General features: G+C 35.7%; 1 protein-coding gene across 3 annotated transcripts in view; it reads right to left on the reverse strand.

The window, feature by feature from the left end:
- LOC149129241 (uncharacterized) overlaps positions 1-20000 on the reverse strand; it is a 54187-nt gene that overhangs the window by 20214 nt on the left and 13973 nt on the right. For all 3 annotated transcript variants that reach the window (XM_089346677.1, XM_089346678.1, XM_089346676.1), the window contains exons 4-5: positions 14930-15024; positions 8275-8327 (exon numbers count right to left, since the gene is read on the reverse strand). In XM_089346677.1, the coding sequence (XP_089202803.1) occupies positions 8275-8327; positions 14930-15024 (148 nt within the window). The remainder of the gene's footprint in view (positions 1-8274; positions 8328-14929; positions 15025-20000) is intronic.

Raw genomic sequence — 20000 nt, forward strand, 5'->3', positions numbered from 1 at the left:
ATATATAAAAACATAGGAAGTAAAAATTATATATGCAAATAAACATACAAATATATATAACGGCCTATCAAGAAAGTATATACAATCAGCTAAAATATTAATAGCGTGTCATGCGACTAAAAAACCTAGATAAATTATCAGTCGACTAAAAATATTCCTTTACTCCCCTCAATTAGTAATATGTGAAAAAATTTCATTTCATAAAAATTTATTAAAAAAAAATAAATAAGTATTGTTCGTCTCAATAATAGGGATTTGGTTGCTTCTGGTAAATCCTGTAATTGAAGAAATCCTAGTTTATGTCCGCTTGATGGATACTGTCTGACTACATATGCTATATATGAATGCGTTGTTAAAGATGAGGGTAATTTGGATAGGCAGTACTGTCAATATTAATGTCACATATAGGGTCCATATGAATTGAGTTGCTACATTGAGTTCGGTTGTTAAACCAATTGTTAATGGCTTAGTGCCTAGTGTTGATTTTGTTGTTTTGCCTACGGGCCGCCGTGATATTTGTTGTTTTTCCCCCCAAAATGAATAAAACGAAGCAGATGCCCAAGCTTGCTACAGCCGAGACCTACGCTTCTGCAGCCAGCCAGCAAAAGAACACTGCCACCGTCAACATCGAAATGGGGTGGGTCGTGGTGGATGAACGCATAGTGGCGTAAAGAGATTACCTGAAGAGATTACCATATTTGAACGACAAAAAGTTGCGACATACAGAACCATGACACTGAAGACCAGCACGTGTGGAGGCAATTGAAAACAGCCTCCAAGAAATAATGAACAATATGACATTCTTCAGTAGAGGAAGGAGGTTCGACACAGTAGAAGTTCGTTTTGCAACCATAGAGGAGGCAAAAAAAGCACTCCACGATGTCATTGATATCGACGTCATTAATGCCGTCCATAGCAGAGCTCACCATTCTATCTCGGCAAGCGTGTTGCGAGAGTCAGGATTGGCAGGGTGCCCCCAAGATAAAGGAAATGCGGCTCATAGCTGCAATTTTAACAAATACAGACGAAACCCCAACAATTTTACAAACTACAAGAACCAAACAACTGAAACGTTGGGGCTACGGATTCGAAGTGACTATCCAACCCAACCCAAAAGACCGGGATGGAAACTGCGATGAAATTGAGCTAACAGAAGATATGAAGTTACAAGTGGTGCTAGATAGGAGTCCTCCCACCTGCTACACTGTAAGACATAAAAATTGTCCCCAAATCAAAGATCAACAGCCCGAGGGAGAATACCAGAATGAGGAAGACATAACGATAATAAAAACACTGAAACTACAGACGACGAATACCAGGAAGAGGAGGGACCAAAGGAATTCACTGTTTAAAAAGGAAAAAAAAAGAAACAATGTATAAAACACACACAGAAAAAAGAGAAGGCAACACAACCACATCAGTAATGCAGACCGCAGAAAGAAACCTCAATTGCAAACAAACCAGAATAGGGATTCAAACACACAAAGAAATACACGACCAAACCAAAAGGATAAACTTAACATATATAGTAGCATACAAAAAAATAAAGGTTTAACAAAATTTTAAAATATCATTAGATTAAAACCACATAGCAGCACACGAAAAACGAATAGCATACAACAATACAAAACATTAAAAGGCACTTTTAAAACAGACATACTTCCACTGGGGATAGAGTTGAGATATTACTTCATCCTCCCAGTGGTAGATCACGACGAACTAAGGACATACATTTTATGGCCAAAGATTTTAAAAGATATTAAACGATTAAGAATTGAAAATTTGAAGATACGAACAGTAAAACGCGACTGCCTGAAAGTGGTGGGGGGCTGATCTCCATTCATCATCATTATTATATATTCATCATAGCCATCACTTATTGTTTTATGTCCTCACGTTGTGTCGTCTGCCCTTGTGCCGTCCTCTCTATATTCGGGCCTTTGTTGAGATTCCTGTTCATCCTGATGAGGGAGTCATTACCGAAATGCACCTTAGCCCGCAAGTGAGCTCCCAAAATGGTCATAGATGTGTTTACCTTGATTTTCTATAATTCTCTTTTGCTCCTGGACTCCAACCTGCCATATCTTTTTATGAAATGAACTTTTTTGACAAACTTTTAATGGGGGGAAGTAAAAAAATTTAGTCGATTGATATTTTATTTAGGATTTTAGTTGCATGACATGCTTTAGAATTTTTAGTCGATTGCATATACCTTTTTGATAGACCGGTCTCTATATTTGTATATTTATTTGCATATATATTTTTACCTTCTGTGCTTTTTTATATATGTATTATTTTTATATGTTAAAGGGCATGGTAATATCTATATCTGATCCAAATTATGGAAGCGTGGTTTTATATAAAGTCGTTGACTCGTATTTGATGTTTGTTCTCTAATCAATGTTTTTATATATATATATATATATATATATATATATATATATATATATATATATATATATATATACATACATAAGACAACATAATATAGTCATATGCAATGCATATTGCCCACCGGATGCTCCAAACCACATAGGCAAATTTGAAGATTGCCTCACTAGAATTAAAGAAATCCTCATGAAACTGGAACACCATGTGACCATATTTCTTATGGGTGATTTCAACTTCCCCAACGTCAAATGGCCCGAAGGTCTCATACTCTCAGGAATGACTTATCGCAAGCAAGCACAGGTGGAATGCCTGCTCAACCTCACCAATGCCCTATTCATGGAGCAAACTGTTCTCAGACCAACTAGAGCGAATAACATTCTAGATCTCTGCTTCACGAACAATACGGACATCATTCATGATGTGAAAGTGACGCCGACATTAGTTTCGGATCACAACATAATAGAGCTGTCTATGTTTGGGCCAAAAGAAACCAGAGACATACAGCCTAAAGGAAGCACCCAAAATCTCTCCAATCTGAACTTCCACAAAGGGGACTGGAAATTGATTCAGAAAGAGATCCTCAGAGAGGATTGGCCAAAATGTCTCTCCACGCCAGACATTGACATGAAACTAGAATGTTTCATGTCTACTGTGCAAGCCATAAGCCAGAAATATGTCCCAGAGCACAAGGCCAAAACAAATAGGAACAAGATTCCAAGGGAGAGGAAGATCCTCATGAGACGACGGACAAAAGTTGCAAATCGACTCAACCAGCATCCCAAGAATGGCCAAAGGTCCCGCCTAAAAACGACACTGATGGAGATCGAAAAAAGGCTGCAACAATCCTATGTGAAGGAGAGAGCAGACAAAGAAGCCTGGGTTATAAAAAACATTAAGTCAAACCCAAAGGCCTTCTTTCATTACGCAAAAGAAACAGCCTCAGTACGCTGCAAGATTGGACCCCTCTTCGAAAAGGATGGCTCCCTCACAGACAGTCCAACTAGGATCAGTGAGGTACTGAATGAGCAATTCAAAAGTGTCTTCACCACTCCATTGGAGCACAGACAAGTGAACAAACCAGTGGACTTCTTTGCTACCTCCCCTATAACCAGTGAGGCAGTTACGATGGAATACATCAACATTAGCGAAGAAGATGTACTACTAGCTATACATGAAGTGGGCACAAACTCAACTGCTGGCCCTGATGGTTTCCAAGCAATCCTCCTTAAATCGTGTAAGCATGCCCTGGCAAAACCCCTCCAGATCCTCTTCCAGAGCTTTCTCGCAAACGGAAGACTGCCAAGTAAGCTGAAGGAGAGAATAATATGCCCAATCCATAAAGGGGGAAGCAGAGCAGATGCCAAAAACTATAGGCCTATCTCTCTGACTTCACACATCAGCAAAGTCATGGAAAGGATAATCTGAGGAAAACTGATCGCATTCCTTGAAGAAAATAAATTGCTGAGTGATACCCAACATGGCTTTCGACCAGGTAGGAGCTGCCTGACCCAGCTCTTACAGCATTACGACTGGGCGTTGAGGCAGTTACTCAACAACTCAAATGTGGACGTAATATACCTTGATGTTGCAAAAGCTTTTGACAAAGTGGATCATGGTGTGATATGCCACAAACTGCGTGATCTTGGCATAGCTGGAAAACTTGGAGAGTGGTTACATGACTTTCTGAAAGATAGAAGTCAGGCAGTAGTGGCTAATGGAGCCACCTCTATGAGAACACAAATAATGAGCGGTGTTCCACAGGGCACTGTCTTGGGACCATTGCTTTTTATAGTCGCTCTCTCAGATATGCCTTCAAGTGCCCGGATAGCCAATCTTGCAAGCTACGCAGACGATACAAAAGTCTCGCAGAATATACAGAACTCCAGTGATGTTGCACACCTGCAGCAGGAATTGGACTCAGTTTACAGATGGGCTGAGGACAATAATATGCAGTTTAATGCTGAAAAATTCCAAGCCCTGCGCTACCAACGTCCAAAACTGAATATGAAACTTACAGAGTACACTGGTCCACAGGGAATTTCAATCCCAGAGCCTAAATCAGTGAGAGACCTGGGTATCGACATGAGTGATGATACCTCTTTCCAAGTGCACATTACCAGAATGGCAACAAAGTGCAGACGATTGGCTGGATGGATCCTGAGAACATTCAGAACCAGAGATAAGGAAACCATGATGATCCTCTGGAGGACATTCGTCCTCAGCCGCCTGGATTACTGCTCACAGCTGTGGTCACCCAGCAGTCTGAAATTAACAGCAGACCTTGAAGCAATCCAGAGGAGATTCACAAAGAAGATTGTCTCTTTGCAACTGCTCAGCTACTGGGAAAGGCTGAAACAGCTAAGACTCTACTCCCTGGAGAGAAGGCGGGAGAGGTATGCAGTAATATACATCTGGAAGATCCTGGAAGGAATTGTGCCAAATTTTGGCATTGAAAGCTACACCAATGCCAGAACGGGACGACACTGCATAGTGCCAAAGATCCCAGCAATACCATCGCGCTTCAGGACCAGTTACTGCAACAGCTTGGGATTCAGGGGCCCACAGCTTTTTAATATTCTCCCAAAGAGCCTGAGGAATCTGCACAAAGTAGATGTAGGAGTTTTTAAATCAAAGCTGGACCTCTTCCTATCGAGAGTCCCAGATGAACCTACCTCGCGGCAGGAGGTGCAAATGAGGGTTGCTAAATCAAACTCCATTCTTCACCAAGTGCCACATATTGTAAGAGGCTCCCTGTAATAACAGTGTAGCAACACGGTGGTGCATCAGCATGGCCGCAGCTCTAAGCTGAAACTTTAAAAATATATATATATATATATATATATATATATATATATATATATATATATATATATATATATACATATATATATATATATATATATATATATATATATATATATATATATATATATAATTAGAAGATATTGATGCGAACACCGAAAATACAGTTGGCATTATATCCCTATCTCCCGGGCTGGGTTTTGAACCCGTACTCTGGTCAGTTGGAGACAATGCTATTTCCTTTGTCTTGTCGGCAACCACAGCTATTTTTAGCGTAGCTGCCCCCTTTCCGGTCACCGAAAGTTCAGCAGGACAGGAATTAGCGGGAAGCAGTCGGCCGAAGCAGTGAGCAGAGAATTTTGGCCAGTCGAGCGGTAGCAGCCAGCCGAGGCAGTTGGGGGACAGCAGTTTGCCCGTGGAGATGGAGTCAGTCGAGCTCTGGGAGGCAGCAGGATAGGTTGTGTCGAGTGGTAGCAGTCGTCCGAAGCAGTTGGGGGACAGCAGTTTGCCCGTGGAGATGGGACCAGTCGAGTGAGACGAAGATGAAGAATAAGTCTGACAGAGAGAAAGCTATGGTCAGCAGAAATATATAGAGTCCCAGTGAGAGAGAGACGGAATTGTAGTAGCAGACTGCCCTGGTCAGTGGAAGTAGCAGACCTGAAGGAAACGAACTTCGTTGTGGTAAATGCTTTTATATTATTTTAAAGAAAAAGAACTCTGAGTTGTTAACTCTGTTGTTAAATGCTTCTAAAAGAAAGGAAAAGAAAAGAAATACAAAAGAAAGAAGCAGAAGAACTTTGTTGTCAAATGAAACTTGAGACACGAACTTTACGATGTAAAAATCATTGAAAAGCTTGTAATTGTTTGGAAACTTTGTCAGTCAACGTTATTGAACTGTCATGCCATGTATTGGAATTGTTATTATGTAATGCTCTATTCTAATGTTTTAAATGTATTCTGTGATGTTATGTATGTAAAAAGAAAAGGTTACCCAACGCATGGTCTTCGTGTTGTTTCTTCCTCCCCTCCTTTTGCCTGTGTTGTTCTTCGTTGCGTGCTCCAGCCGAGGCTTTATTATCGGTCAGGTGACCGAGACGGGTTGCTAGCTCACTGAGCGTACGAGCGTTCGCGCGCGCGCGCGAGTTCCCTCTTCGGTTGAGGGGGTGCTTCGCGTGCGGGCGTTCGTAACAATATGTTAACCACGTTAATATTTTAAGCTCGTGAAGGGATGCTTGCACCCAAGGAAATACTTGTTCAATACCTCGTATTTTGGGGAATGACGTTCCGTTAAAAATAGGTCTTTGCTAAGCATATATTTCATATCAATTTAAAAGAGGAAAAGAAAATAGAGGTAAGGAAGTTAATGATTGCTTGTTATTATCAAATTGGTCCTCTTCGCATGTTACAGCCAGCCATTCCAATTGATACACAATGATTTAATCAGAAACGTGTACATTGAATTCACCTTTATGTGACATAAGTATAATTTCATCGGAGGAAAAATATGTACCTTTGGGCGTAATATGTGGACCTATCAATTCATTTCAGTATATATATCTACCTCAGCGACAGTGACAGTGTATTAATAACGAGTGGTGTTAATGCATGTTAATGAAGATGATGTGTTTTGACAACCTGATGTCTTCCTGGTCTGCTTCTTGGGGATAAATTACGTTTTTAGGGAAGAAAAATCGCACAATATGTTAAGGAAAATCTTACCTACATACATATTGTGTCACCAGGTAGTACAAGCACCAAACACAGAAAATCAACAATTAGCAATACTCAGTTCCCCGGAGAAAGTAGAACGGATTACACAATTGAGTATTTGACAAATATTCTTAACAAATGGGATAGTTTAGTCGCTATTCATTCATCGCATCCCCACTTATGAAGCTCGAAAACTATGAACGATACCCCAATTTCAATTTCCTCTTATCACTCTAACTCTCCTATTTTTAGCTGGACTGTGGGACAATATATTGACCCGTCCTGATAACTGTAACCAAGCTTAAGTATCCTTTTTCGATCCATTTCCCAGCGTCTCTAAATCATCATTGTATCAATCGTGTCTTTCGTCTCACCACGTCCCATGTTCATTTGCTAGACCACTGCAATTGACTACTCATTCACTGTCTTCTTTTGTCTGAGAGCTTCTCCACTTTCTGGTTTACATCTGATGACTTCGATACTTCTTTATTTCTGCATCCCCCTCACTCATCTATTTTATCCCTTTCTTATTTTCTTTTGTCCAGCACGTTCAACCGCATAGCCCGTCCTTTTTAATAAAACATGTTCCTGGAACATTTCTACACGGCCCTCCTTATCACTTTACTCCTTTCTGTCTCCCCTTCTTATCAGCTACTAACATGAATGCCTTCCCTTCTGTCTCTAACTCAATACTCTCTCCCACAATAGTGACTAACTTCTTTCTCTCTCTCTCTCTCTCTCTCTCTCTCTCTCTCTCTCTCTCTCTCTCGACTACCACCACCTCAACACTTTAAACGTCTTCCGTTCGTCACACTTCTCCCTCTCACATCACCATGTCTTAAATTATGACATTTTTTCTTTTATTCATCTTCAGTTATAGAAGCTCCTGCAGCCCCATTACTCTTTGAAATTGCAACGCGGACTCTCTACACACTTTAATGTATTCTATCCAGGAGACACTCTGTAAAGCCGTAGAAACCATACGAAAACTGATGATGGTGATTATGTTGATGATGAGGATGAAGAAGATGATGATGATGATGATAATGTGATGATCATGATGAAGCTCATGCTGATGATGATGGTAACGAAGATATATGTATACACTGTGTTCACACTCACATATAGTTCACTCTCTCTCTCTTTCTCTGTCTGTCTGGCTCTCTCTCTCTCTATATATATATATACATGAATTTATCTGTCTTTTATACAATACAGGTGAATGGTTGATTGTAAGTATAAATTTGTATTTTATGTTCAATAAGTACAGCATTATCAAACTTAATACATACTCAAAACATAGATCAATGGAAGATTTTGATCCCAAATATGAAAATAAAACTAATAAACGTTAAATGCAATTTTGCTTACCGACAATGTTCAATTTCACACGCAGCTGTCAAGTTTGATAATTCATACTCGATCTACAATAATCATATATAAATTATATGTAAGGAAATTGAGAAAGAGGACTCAATAATGAAGTAAGAGTACAGAATAACTTATTACTAGCAGAGGCATCTTGTGTTGCTCGGGAATGAAATTTTTTCCTGACGTATTGCAAGAAAAAAGTAAAATATGTTGTATAGAAATTTGTTATACTAAATACAATTTATTCTTCAATTGGGATAAAAATTTATTCTTTAATTGGGACATCAATTCTTTTTCTGCACGTACCTGACGCGTATAGGTCTCTTGTAATTTCTGGAAGAAATTTGAAACCACTACCTATGTGTTGTATTACTACTTCTTAACACCCATGCCTAGTGGACCACGAAGTAGCAATGAACTTAATGAGAAAAGATACTTAAATTTGACTCCTGTATCGAGCAAGGTCGAGAAAACGTGAGAGGGAAAGAGATAGGGTGAGAGGAAGTGGTTGATAGATATTGAAATTCCTTTCTACTATAGAACTGAAATTGATTCCTGTGTATTAAAGTCCCAAACACACACACACACATTTTTGTTCTAGGGTTTATACTCAGTTGAATTCGGCCATATACCAGATAACATGTTCCTAATGAGGACTAGATAGACAGCCGATAATTAATTAAGAATACTTAAAAAGTTAGGTGACATAGATTTTTTAAGCCTATAGATGTGGTAAAGAAAGCTGGAACGACGGTGTAATTATGAAACAAATTGGAAGAATGATATTCCTGTTAATAAAATAATTTATAATACAAAAACTTATTTACCAGCCTAAGAAAAACTACCCGGATAAACCTGTTACGAGAAATGAAATGAAATCCCGATGGAAGTATTGTACGTCACGTTTCAGGTACCAACACCCAATCAATTTGTAACTATACGTTCTAGCAGCAGAATACGGATCAGAAGGGAAACACTACAATTGAGCCCTAAATGTAAGAGATATCAAAAAAGTCGGAGCGGAGTTCATTTCTGAAAAGGATAGAAGAGACTGATTCTGAAAAGGGGAAATGTTGTGGAAGAATTCCGCTCCCTCCCCATAGGTAAGTAAAGGTAGACTGACTCATTGTCATAACTTGAGGTATGAGCGATTGGCAATTCTTGTTGGTAGCAGTTTATTGTGAGCATTTAATATAGAGCATTGAGTTTCGTATAATAGAAATAGTAGTGCCTCTTATATATACTTTCTTCTCCCTCCCTGCTTCGTTATATCATATATCAAATACAAAGATGTAAATGTCTTATATTATCTTATTCTTTTACTAACACTGAACCTCGTCAAATCTAGATTCATTCATTTTCTAGATACAATTAGAAATGTACTGATTTCTAAATTGGACAGCACGTGTTTCTACAGGGATAATAAATAGCTACTCACACACACACACAAACACGCTCACACACACACATATAGATACACACATACATATACATATATATACATACATACATATATATATGTATGTAGATATATACATATATATATATATATATATATATATATATATATATATATATATATATATATATATATATATATATATATATATCTACATACATATATATATATATAATTATATGTATTTATTTTCTCCTAATTAAGAATAATTCGGATAAAATAAATGGGTTAATAGATACCGGGTAGCAAAGATCGCAAAATAACTGTGGTGTAACTCCTGTTTGTGAGGCAGAAACTCCTTGATATTTTGGGTATTTGAGTATATATAAATTTAAAGAATGGTGTAAACGCAGGTTATAACTGCATACTTTTATTCCGACATATGTTTCGAAGAATTACAATTTATGCGATCCATAGGAATCGGCGATGTTAAAAATGTAAACTTCTCCTCAGGGAAAAGTATGGGAACCAACTTAAACGAAAGACATTATAACCGAATATGAGGACTATAGATGGATAAGGTTAGAACGTAATTCATTTGAAAAAACCGTTGGCGATTAGGACGCTACCAAATAGTACGTTGGACAAGAAAGGAAGAGAAAAAACAAAAAAAAAGAGAGAGAGAGAAGGAAAATTCAGAGTGTGGAGTTGGGAGTAGATAGGATGATATAAATCCAATAAAAAATTTTGGAGAGGAATGTTATGTAATAAAAAGGCATTATAAATGGGGTTAATCCTGTGTTTCTATGAAAATATTGAGATGAATGTATATAATCATTTATACTTATGTGTATGCGCATATATATACAAACAAACCCACACATATACACATACACGTATATATGCATCTACGCATATAAGCATATATATACACACATATACATACATACATATATACATACATATATATATATGTATATATATACACACATATATACACACACATATATATATATATATATATATATATATATATATATATACATATATACACACACATACACATATACACACACATACACACACACACACACATATATATATATATATATATATATATATATATATGCACACATACATATTCACAAATACACTCATATATGAATATATATAAAAAGTTGCATAAATATATCTGTGCATAAAAATATACATGCATCCAATCAAGCACAAATACATGCATATTTATATATATATTTTTTTATAAATAATAACAATAAAAATAAAAATACATATATATATACACACAAATCTATACAAACACATCTAGTTTCATACGAAAACATGAATATACACACACACACCCCCACAGATACACGTGTATATATTACAATCGCACACACATATATATTTTTCATGTATTTGTTGTTACATGTATTTATATAAAGACTCTTACGCAATTTAATACACTCCTTAGTACGTATGAATTACTGTCGATGTGTGGTAACTATTAATAAAGTAGAGGTAATTCATATATTAGTGAATGAGATGTTAAATGAGTGAAAATTAATTAATGAATTAAAGAATAGTAAAGTTAATGGGTTGCCTATTAATCTACATGAAATGATTACTTTATTGTTATATGTAAGAAAAGTTGGGCTGAATTACGGGTTGAAAGAGTAAATCTTGCTTAAGAAGACAAAGTTAATATTATGAATAAGGTTTACTATAGTAATTCCGTAAGATATTTGTTAGTGTAAAAGTTTTATCGAGATTTGAAAATCACAATATATTATGCTGATCAGTAAATTATTCGTCAAATAATGAGATATTAAAATGATTGGGATATATCTTGTTACGAGAATAAATACTTAAACTATGAATGATAAAAATTAAGGATGTTTCTAGGAACGTTGAAATGATGAATTATGATCGTAGATTTAGAAAACTCTCATTAAGAAAGCCAGGAACATGAATAACTCTTATTATTGCTAAACAAATTGGTGAATATATTGGAAGTCGTAAATCAATGACATTGAGGTACAATGAAATATGGAAAAGAGGAAGTAAGGTTAATAGAGCATTGCATATTATGTAATTGTTATGGGTGAATTTTACTATGAATTAAACCAAAAATAATGCTCTATTTTATGTTCAAAGGTTTTATATGTGTTCTAATTCAGGTTAACAAATAAAGAATGTTTAGATAAATTATGTCAATCGTAATTAATCTATGATATCTTCTAACATATGGGGGAGTTATTGACATGTTTTACTAGAACTATTTGAGGAACTCATGTATTACGGGTTAATATGATAGCGTTTTATAAGAAAGTGATTGTTATGTAAATGCTGAAAATACATGTTGCTGCCAATGTTTACATCTATAAGAGTTTTCGATGAACGTGTTTACCAGTTTATTCTTTGAAAATAAAATAAAGTAGAGATCATTATTACATAAGGAACAGAATTTTCCACCCTTTTCATATGGCCTAGAAATAGAAAGAATTAGCCAGTCTAGTTTAAATTTAGTGTTATTATCTTTAAGTTCCAAAATTAGTTTGCTAAGGCTCGTGGTATTACGTTTGTTTCTATCTCTAAAGGTTGAGAAATGATTAGAAATTCTGGTGGATATTGGTGAAGAGGACGATCCAACATAAAAGGAAATATTTGTAGGAGTACTGACTTGGCATTGATAAATAGTGTTTTTGAGTTTGGCATTGTCAGTTAAAAAACTAATTCTTTTGCTATTAACATCAGAAATAATGATTTTGTTGTTGTGACTATTACTATTATATATCGTGTTATAATTATTGTTCCATATATTATTATTAGTGTTATTATTGTTATTATGGTAAAGGTTAATAATGTCTGGCTTAATGTTATTACTGTTGGAACACTATAGCGGATTTAGAAGCCTCATATTATGTGCAGATATTATCTGTGAGATGTTCCTCGTGTTAGAGAAACCGAATCTAACCCTGTGCGTATTTATGACTGGGAAGTAATGAGAATGTTTTGGAAAGTTCTTATTAATAGCGTTTTGGAACTGGGAAACCAAGTTTGATTTTACATTTTTGCTAAAAGGTAGTATCATCCAGACATTTTTATTAGATTCTGGTTTAGAATTTTTGCTAGTATAATTTTTAAATAGTTTTAGTTTATTATTATCATTGAGAAAGGGTTTAAAATGACGGTTACTTCCCCTATTTCGTGAATAAATATTTGGCTGGTTATTATCGTTAAATTTTTTATGATGAGAATTATAATTGTATTTGTTGTTGTTGTTTAAATTAAAATCTATATTATTATTATTATTACTCAAATCGGTTTCATCAGTAGAATATATATAGTTAACTTTTTCTCTATAACCTGCTTTTAATAAAGCTGAATTGTAAAACTCAGCCTCCTTATTGAAAATATTTTCGTTTGTAGATAGATTGGATAGTCTAAGTGAAATGTTCTTAACTAAATTTCTTGTTACCGAATTTGGATGATTACTGAACTTGCTGATGTATTTAAGGTTAGTGGAGGGTTTGTGATAAGGGAAGAAGGTTTTAGTGTGTAGGTCTAGAGTGACATCCAAGAAGTTAGCTATAGATGTTTCATCTTCAAATACTATACTAAAGCCCATTCTACTGAAAAACCTAGCTAGTCTATTTTTAACTTTTTGTATTTTTTGGTTTGTGGTGTTCTCTAAATAGAGTAAACAATCGTCTCTGTATAGACCACCCTTAACATTTGGGAATTGGTCTTCTAATTCATATAGAATGTATGTGCAGACTAAATCAGCTATTTGTGCTGAATCGGAACTTCCCATAGGGACATCAAATCCTTCTGGGGTGTCCTTACGTATCCATAGTTTGTTATTGAATTTAATTATAGTATTTCTTGCTGCTGTAATAACTTTAAATTCCTCTCTAGACATACCCGCCTTCTTGTGAGCAAACCAAAGTGCTTTGTTTAATATAATGGGGTTAATTGATGAATAAAAGTTAGATATGTCAAACTGGACAAAATTGGTGTTATGCTTGTTATTAATGTTACGAAACCATTGAACTACCTGCAAACAATTGGACCATAAACTAAGTTTTAATTTTTTGACTAAAGTAGGTATGTATTTGTCAAGTATATTCTTACTAAGAATACCAATATCAGATTTGGATGGACAAATTAGACGTAATTTAGGGCTATTCCAAAAGTTTATCTTATGGTCTTTTAAAACAAAATGGGGTTGTTTAGGGTATAAAGGTTCAGTTCTCTTTTGTAAGTCATATTTCTCCATGATTTTTTTCGCTTCGAGGTTAGCATTCCTTAGTGCTGTTTTACTTGTGATTCGGTAGTTTTTTTCTATTTCTCTTTTTAGTAGATCATTATAATGTTCCTTAGATAATTTATACATATTTCCTGTTTTATCGGACTTAACTAGTATTCCGTCAATGTTATTTATTTCCTTCGTTAAATTGTTTAGGTATCTGAGGAGATTATTTCTTAATGGTGATTTATGAAAAAAAATGTTATTGGATTTATATCATCCTATCTACTCCCAACTCCACACTCTGAATTTTCCTTCTCTCTCTCTCTTTTTCTTTTTCGTTTTTCTCTTCCTTTCTTGTCCAACGTACTATTTGGTAGCGTCCTAATCTCCAACGGTTTTTTCAAATGAATTACGTTCTAACCTTATCCATCTATAGTCCTCATATTCGGTTATAATGTCTTACGTTTAAGTTGGTTCCCATACATTCCCTGAGGAGAAGTTTACATTTTTAACATCGACAATTCCTATGGATCGCATAAATTGTAATTCTTCGAAACATATGTCGGAATAAAAGTATGCAGTTATAACATGCGTTTATTCCATTCTTTAAATTTATATATATATATATATATATATATATATATATATATATATATATATATATATATATATATATATATATATATATATATATAAATATATATATATATATATATATATATACATATATATATGTAGAAGTATATACATAGAGTTGAAATTTACAGAAAAACAAACGATGGAGAAAGGTGTATAAACAACAAACAGGTGTATTCATTTAACTGTCGGGAAGATGAGAAAGTCTTTCACGTTTCGAGCCTACGCTCTTCAACAGAAGGGAACACGAGGAAATAAACAGAGAGAGAATAAATATATACACACGTACACCTGTGAGTATTTGTGTAGTGTATATAGAGTGAAGCAGAGACACAGACAGTGCCAGAGAATTAATAGATACTCACAGCTCTGGATACGTTTACAGCAGATGGTTTGTATTCACTGGGTTTCTTAATTGTTGAATTGTAAATCAGATGAAACACAAAGAAATTGGTCCAGTCTATGGGAGGATAGTAAAATATAAGGGTATCATTGCGATTAGGAACAAGACACAAACAACAGGGGTAGTAAAATTTATACACGTACACATTTATAACGGATAAATTTCTTATTTATTTTTACTCGGTTCAGTCGGTTTAAAATCTCAAACAACATGTAATCTTTTTATATCAATTAGTCCTGTTCAGATTTTACTAATATAATATTCTAACTACAAATTTCATTTATTTTTTCATAAATTTGTAATCGGTATTGAGTACAACTGAAACAATTGTAGGTATTCTAATTAACTATAAGTTAATAAATGAAATTATATCTATATAGTCTCGATTTTCGTCTTGTGTATCATATGCTATATTTTAATATACCCATATATATATATATACATATATATATATATATATATATATATATATATATATATATATATATATATATATATATAAACCTTATTCTCTCCACCGCCTCCGTAAGCAATACATCGTTTGAACAATATAGACAATATTCCATCAGCATTGCCCCAAGGACCTCAACTTCAGTTTCAGAATTCATTCCAGGTAGGAGCGTGGGTCGTACGTCCTCTCCTCAATTCAGAATCACAAAACATAAACACACTGCAACACAATTTTTTTCCCTCAACAGGCCCTGCTTTATTTAACATTCATTCAAAACAGGTCAGTAAGGAAAAGGACCCCATCACATTTGAAGCGAATCTGGACAAATTTCTTCAAGGGATATCAGTAAATAACCTATTCATGGATAGAACTGAATCCACAAGAACTCGTTACTCGAATGAGCCATGATACCACAAAATATGATATAAGAAGGATTTATCGAACTCTTTTAGGTGCTACTGCAGAGTTAGACGTGGCCTGGACCCATCTTTGGTTGAAACATCTCTAAATTATATAAATATATATCTTCGACTATACTTACGGAAGACGATTTGTTGGATAGTAGGCTCCGAAATAGTGCGATGCGTCTTACTGCCACAAACCGCCGGGCTTTTTAAGCACCTGACAATCATGCACAGGCGAGACAACTCACCCCAAATTCCATTCAGCAAGGGTGGACGTCCATGCTTAACAACTTGTACTTTGACGGGATGATTCCCACCTCGCTAAATCGCAGCCTACCCTCAAGCAAATAACACATTAAATATGGGATCGATGATGTTTTATAACACGAGGGGTGTTATAAATTGAACCCACATATGCAAGGATGTGTAGTTTTAGTTCGTGTGTCGGTTGTGTTTTAGGCGTAAGTGAATATTTCCTCATTCGGCCTGGTGTTAAAAACATCTGATAGTAAATGGTGCGTAAGCGCAGTAACTCATATCAGGACCCTTTCCAAAGTGGCACACTTAGATATTTCATCTTTGTTGTGACTTTTCAATGCTGCATACCAAACAAGGCTTGCTGCAAACTATATCGACGACTATTACAAAATCTTAAATGGTTTACAAAATTTAAAATCCTCTATTGTCATGTCTCAGCATTTTATACCACGGAAAAATAAATCAATTATAGATTAGAGTTTAAGCCGTTTAACATATAGTGATAGTCGTTGAGGTAGCTTCCAGCTGATATTGTTCGGTACGTGACATTGAAAAGTCACAACAATGACCATACATCGATGTCTGTCGCTCACAAAAGAGACCTGGTGTGAGGTGTTTCACTTTAAATTACTTTCAGGTGTTTTTAATAACAGGCGCATTAAGAATATATTCTCTTTAAACTAAAACGAAGCCGACTCATGAACTAAAAACTCACATATACATATACATATTGGGTTGGCAACTAAGTTCCCGCCATTTCTTGTAATTTTAGAATTCATTACGTCTTTAAATTTCGGAATCTATTTTTTTCGAGAATTCTGCTTTGAATCATTTTGGAATCTTCTTTTTTTTTTTTTTTTTTTTCTACTTAATTTTAGTTAATTTTTGTTTATTTTCAGTTCATTAAAATGGAATGTCAAGTTAAGAAAAACGTACATTTTCGACACATCTTTCTCTTTACATTTAATCAAAGTTCTAAGGCCGCAAATGCTGCTCGTGACATTTGTGCTGTGTATGGAGAGGGTGCCATAGCTGAAAGAACCGCTCATGATTGGTATACCGAGTTCAAAAATGGAAACTTAGACCTCAAAGAAGCACCGCGTTCTGGCCGTCCAGTTGAGTTCGATGAAGAACGATTAAACCAACTTTTGCACGACAATTTTCGTCAAACGACAAGGGAACTGGCAAAGAAAATGGAATGCTCCCACACTGCTATAGAGAAGCATCTTCACTCGATGGGAAAAGTTCAGAAGTATGGAGCATGGGTTCCGCATGCTTTAAGTGACAACAACAAAAATCAACCAGCCACAAATCGTCACCGCTCAACTCATGGATACAAGCAACGATTTCTTTACCGAATCGTTACTGGTGACGAAAGTTGGTGCGCGTACATCAATATGAAGAAGCGTAAGGAATGGCTTAGCCCCGGTACACAAGGGACACTGCGCGTGAAACAAGATCTTCATCCGCGTAAAACGATTGTTGTGCATATGGTGGAAAGGGATTATCGATTACGAATTGCTTGAACGGAACCAAACGCTCAACGCGGAAGTCTATCTTCGGCAGCTGGAACGACTCAACATGTCTATTCAAGAGAAAAAAACCTAATCGTCTTCTGCTGCACGACAACGTCTGATCTCATATCGCCACTATGACCAAGTAAGGCATTCAAACGCATGGTTGGGAAGTGCTGCCACACTAGCCGCACTCTTCTGATTTGGCGCCAACGGATTTCCACCTCTGTCGATCTCTTTGAAATGCGATGCTCGGAGTTTCGTTCAGTAGTGATGCAGCATTGAGAGCTTGGTTGGATCAATTTTTCGAGTCGAAATTGGGTTATTTCTACCAACGACGTATTGAAAATTTGTTGAACGTTGGGAAGAACTTGTAAACAACAAGGGTGAATACATTATTGATTAATTAGTTGTTGATTTTTTATTAAACCTTTTCAAAAATTTCGATTTAAAAAAACCGTGGGAACATAGTTGCCAACCCAATATATATATAACAGATAATAAGAGTGAAAAAACTACAGAAGGCTTGTGTTACATGGTTAAAGTATATATTTGAATTATGTCAGAAAAGTGTTATAAATTTTTTTTGGGGGGGTATATAAACATTGTATTTGGAGAAATAACCGGTTTCGTGTTGTCTTTTCAAATTTCTCTACTTCCTCGTAACATGTGTTCGCTCCCGTGTGAAAAGAAGAGTTCTAGATAGGGGGGGGGGGGGGGTAATTAGGGATTTCTTCCGGTATAAGGGAGATAATCGAAATGTAGGAGGTGGTAGATTTTGATTAATTTACCATGGTTTTGTTCTATATTTTTTCCCTCTCAGTGGGGTGATGAATTTCCTTATTTTAATGTGCTAACAATGGTTAAGTTTGGGTTTGTATTTTTGAATGAAGAAGGTTTCCTTATTTAATCTAATTTGTGTTGGTGTTCTAATGGCACATTGATAGAAAAGTAAAACACAACAACACACCTTCCCCGAAAATACTGCCGTACATATCCACATACAACCCCAGAAACAACGATGCCTTCACCATCATCACCCAAAACATACCAATGCTACATAAGGACCCCAAATTAAAGGAAATTTTACACACACACAAAATCATTAAAAGCTACAAACAACCAAAATCACTGAAAAACATCCTCACAAAGGCAAAATTATTTTCCAAAATAACAGATGCAAAAGTAAAAAAATGTGGTCGACCAAATTGCACAACATGCCCAAACATTCTAGAAGGTTCAGAATTCCTCTTCAAAGAGGGACAAAAATTCTAAGTTAAATCTGACTTTACTTGTGCCTCAGAAAAGCTTATTTATGTAATAAGATGCTCGGGCTGCCACGAAAACTACATAGGGTCCACAGGATTATCGCTCAGACGCAGATGCACTCTGCATCAACAGCAGATTGCATACCCAGAATACCGATTGATACCTTTTAGTGAGCATATTGAGAAATGCGCAAAACAAATGCTACCACAATTTATGATCTTTCCATTCTATCAATGTGCCATTAGAACACCAACACAAATTAAATTAAATAAGGAAACCTTCTTCATTCAAAAATACAAACCCAAATTTAACCATTGCTAGCACATTTAAATAAGGAAATTCATCACCCCACTGAGAGGGAAAAAATATAGAACAAAACCATGGTAAATTAATCAAAATCTACCACCTCCTACATTTCGATTATCTCCCTTATACCGGAAGAAATCCCTAATTACCTCCCCCTATCTAGAACTCTTCTTTTCACACGGGAGCGAACAAATGTTACGATGAAGTAGAGAAATTTGAAAAGACAACACGAAACCGGTTATTTCTCCAAATACAATGTTTATATACACCCCCAAAAAAATTATAGCATTTTTCTGACATAATTTAAATATATACTTGAACCATGTAACACAAGCCTTCTGTAGTTTTTTCACTCTTATTATCTTTTATACGTCCAACCACGTTCTTTCACATACCAACTTTCTCACCTATATATATATATATATATATATATATATATATATATATATATATATGTGTGTGTGTGTGTGTGTGTGTGTGTGTGTGTGTGTGTGTGTGTGTGTGTGTGTGTGTGTGTGTGTGTGTGTGTGTGTGTGTGTGTGTGTGTGTGTGTGTGTGTGCGTGTGTATATGCGTGCGTGTGTGTGCGTGCGTGTGTGTTTTTTTTTTGTGTGTGTGTGTGTACATTGTCGACTGACATAACTGTTGACAGGCCGCTGATTTTAAATATAGTGTTATATAGTAATATGTATACAAATTAGTGGCTCCAAGTGTTTGAAGTTAAAAGAATTGTTGCTTATATAAACAGCTGCATTATCTGTTTCCCTGGGATTGGCCAAATGATGTACGCACCTCTGATAGCAACGCAATAAATTTTGAAAATTCATTACGG

The sequence above is a fragment of the Octopus bimaculoides genome, unplaced genomic scaffold, assembly GCF_046866305.1.
Source record: "Octopus bimaculoides isolate indiv1 unplaced genomic scaffold, ASM4686630v1 contig89, whole genome shotgun sequence".
Classification (NCBI taxonomy): Eukaryota; Metazoa; Mollusca; class Cephalopoda; order Octopoda; family Octopodidae; genus Octopus; species Octopus bimaculoides.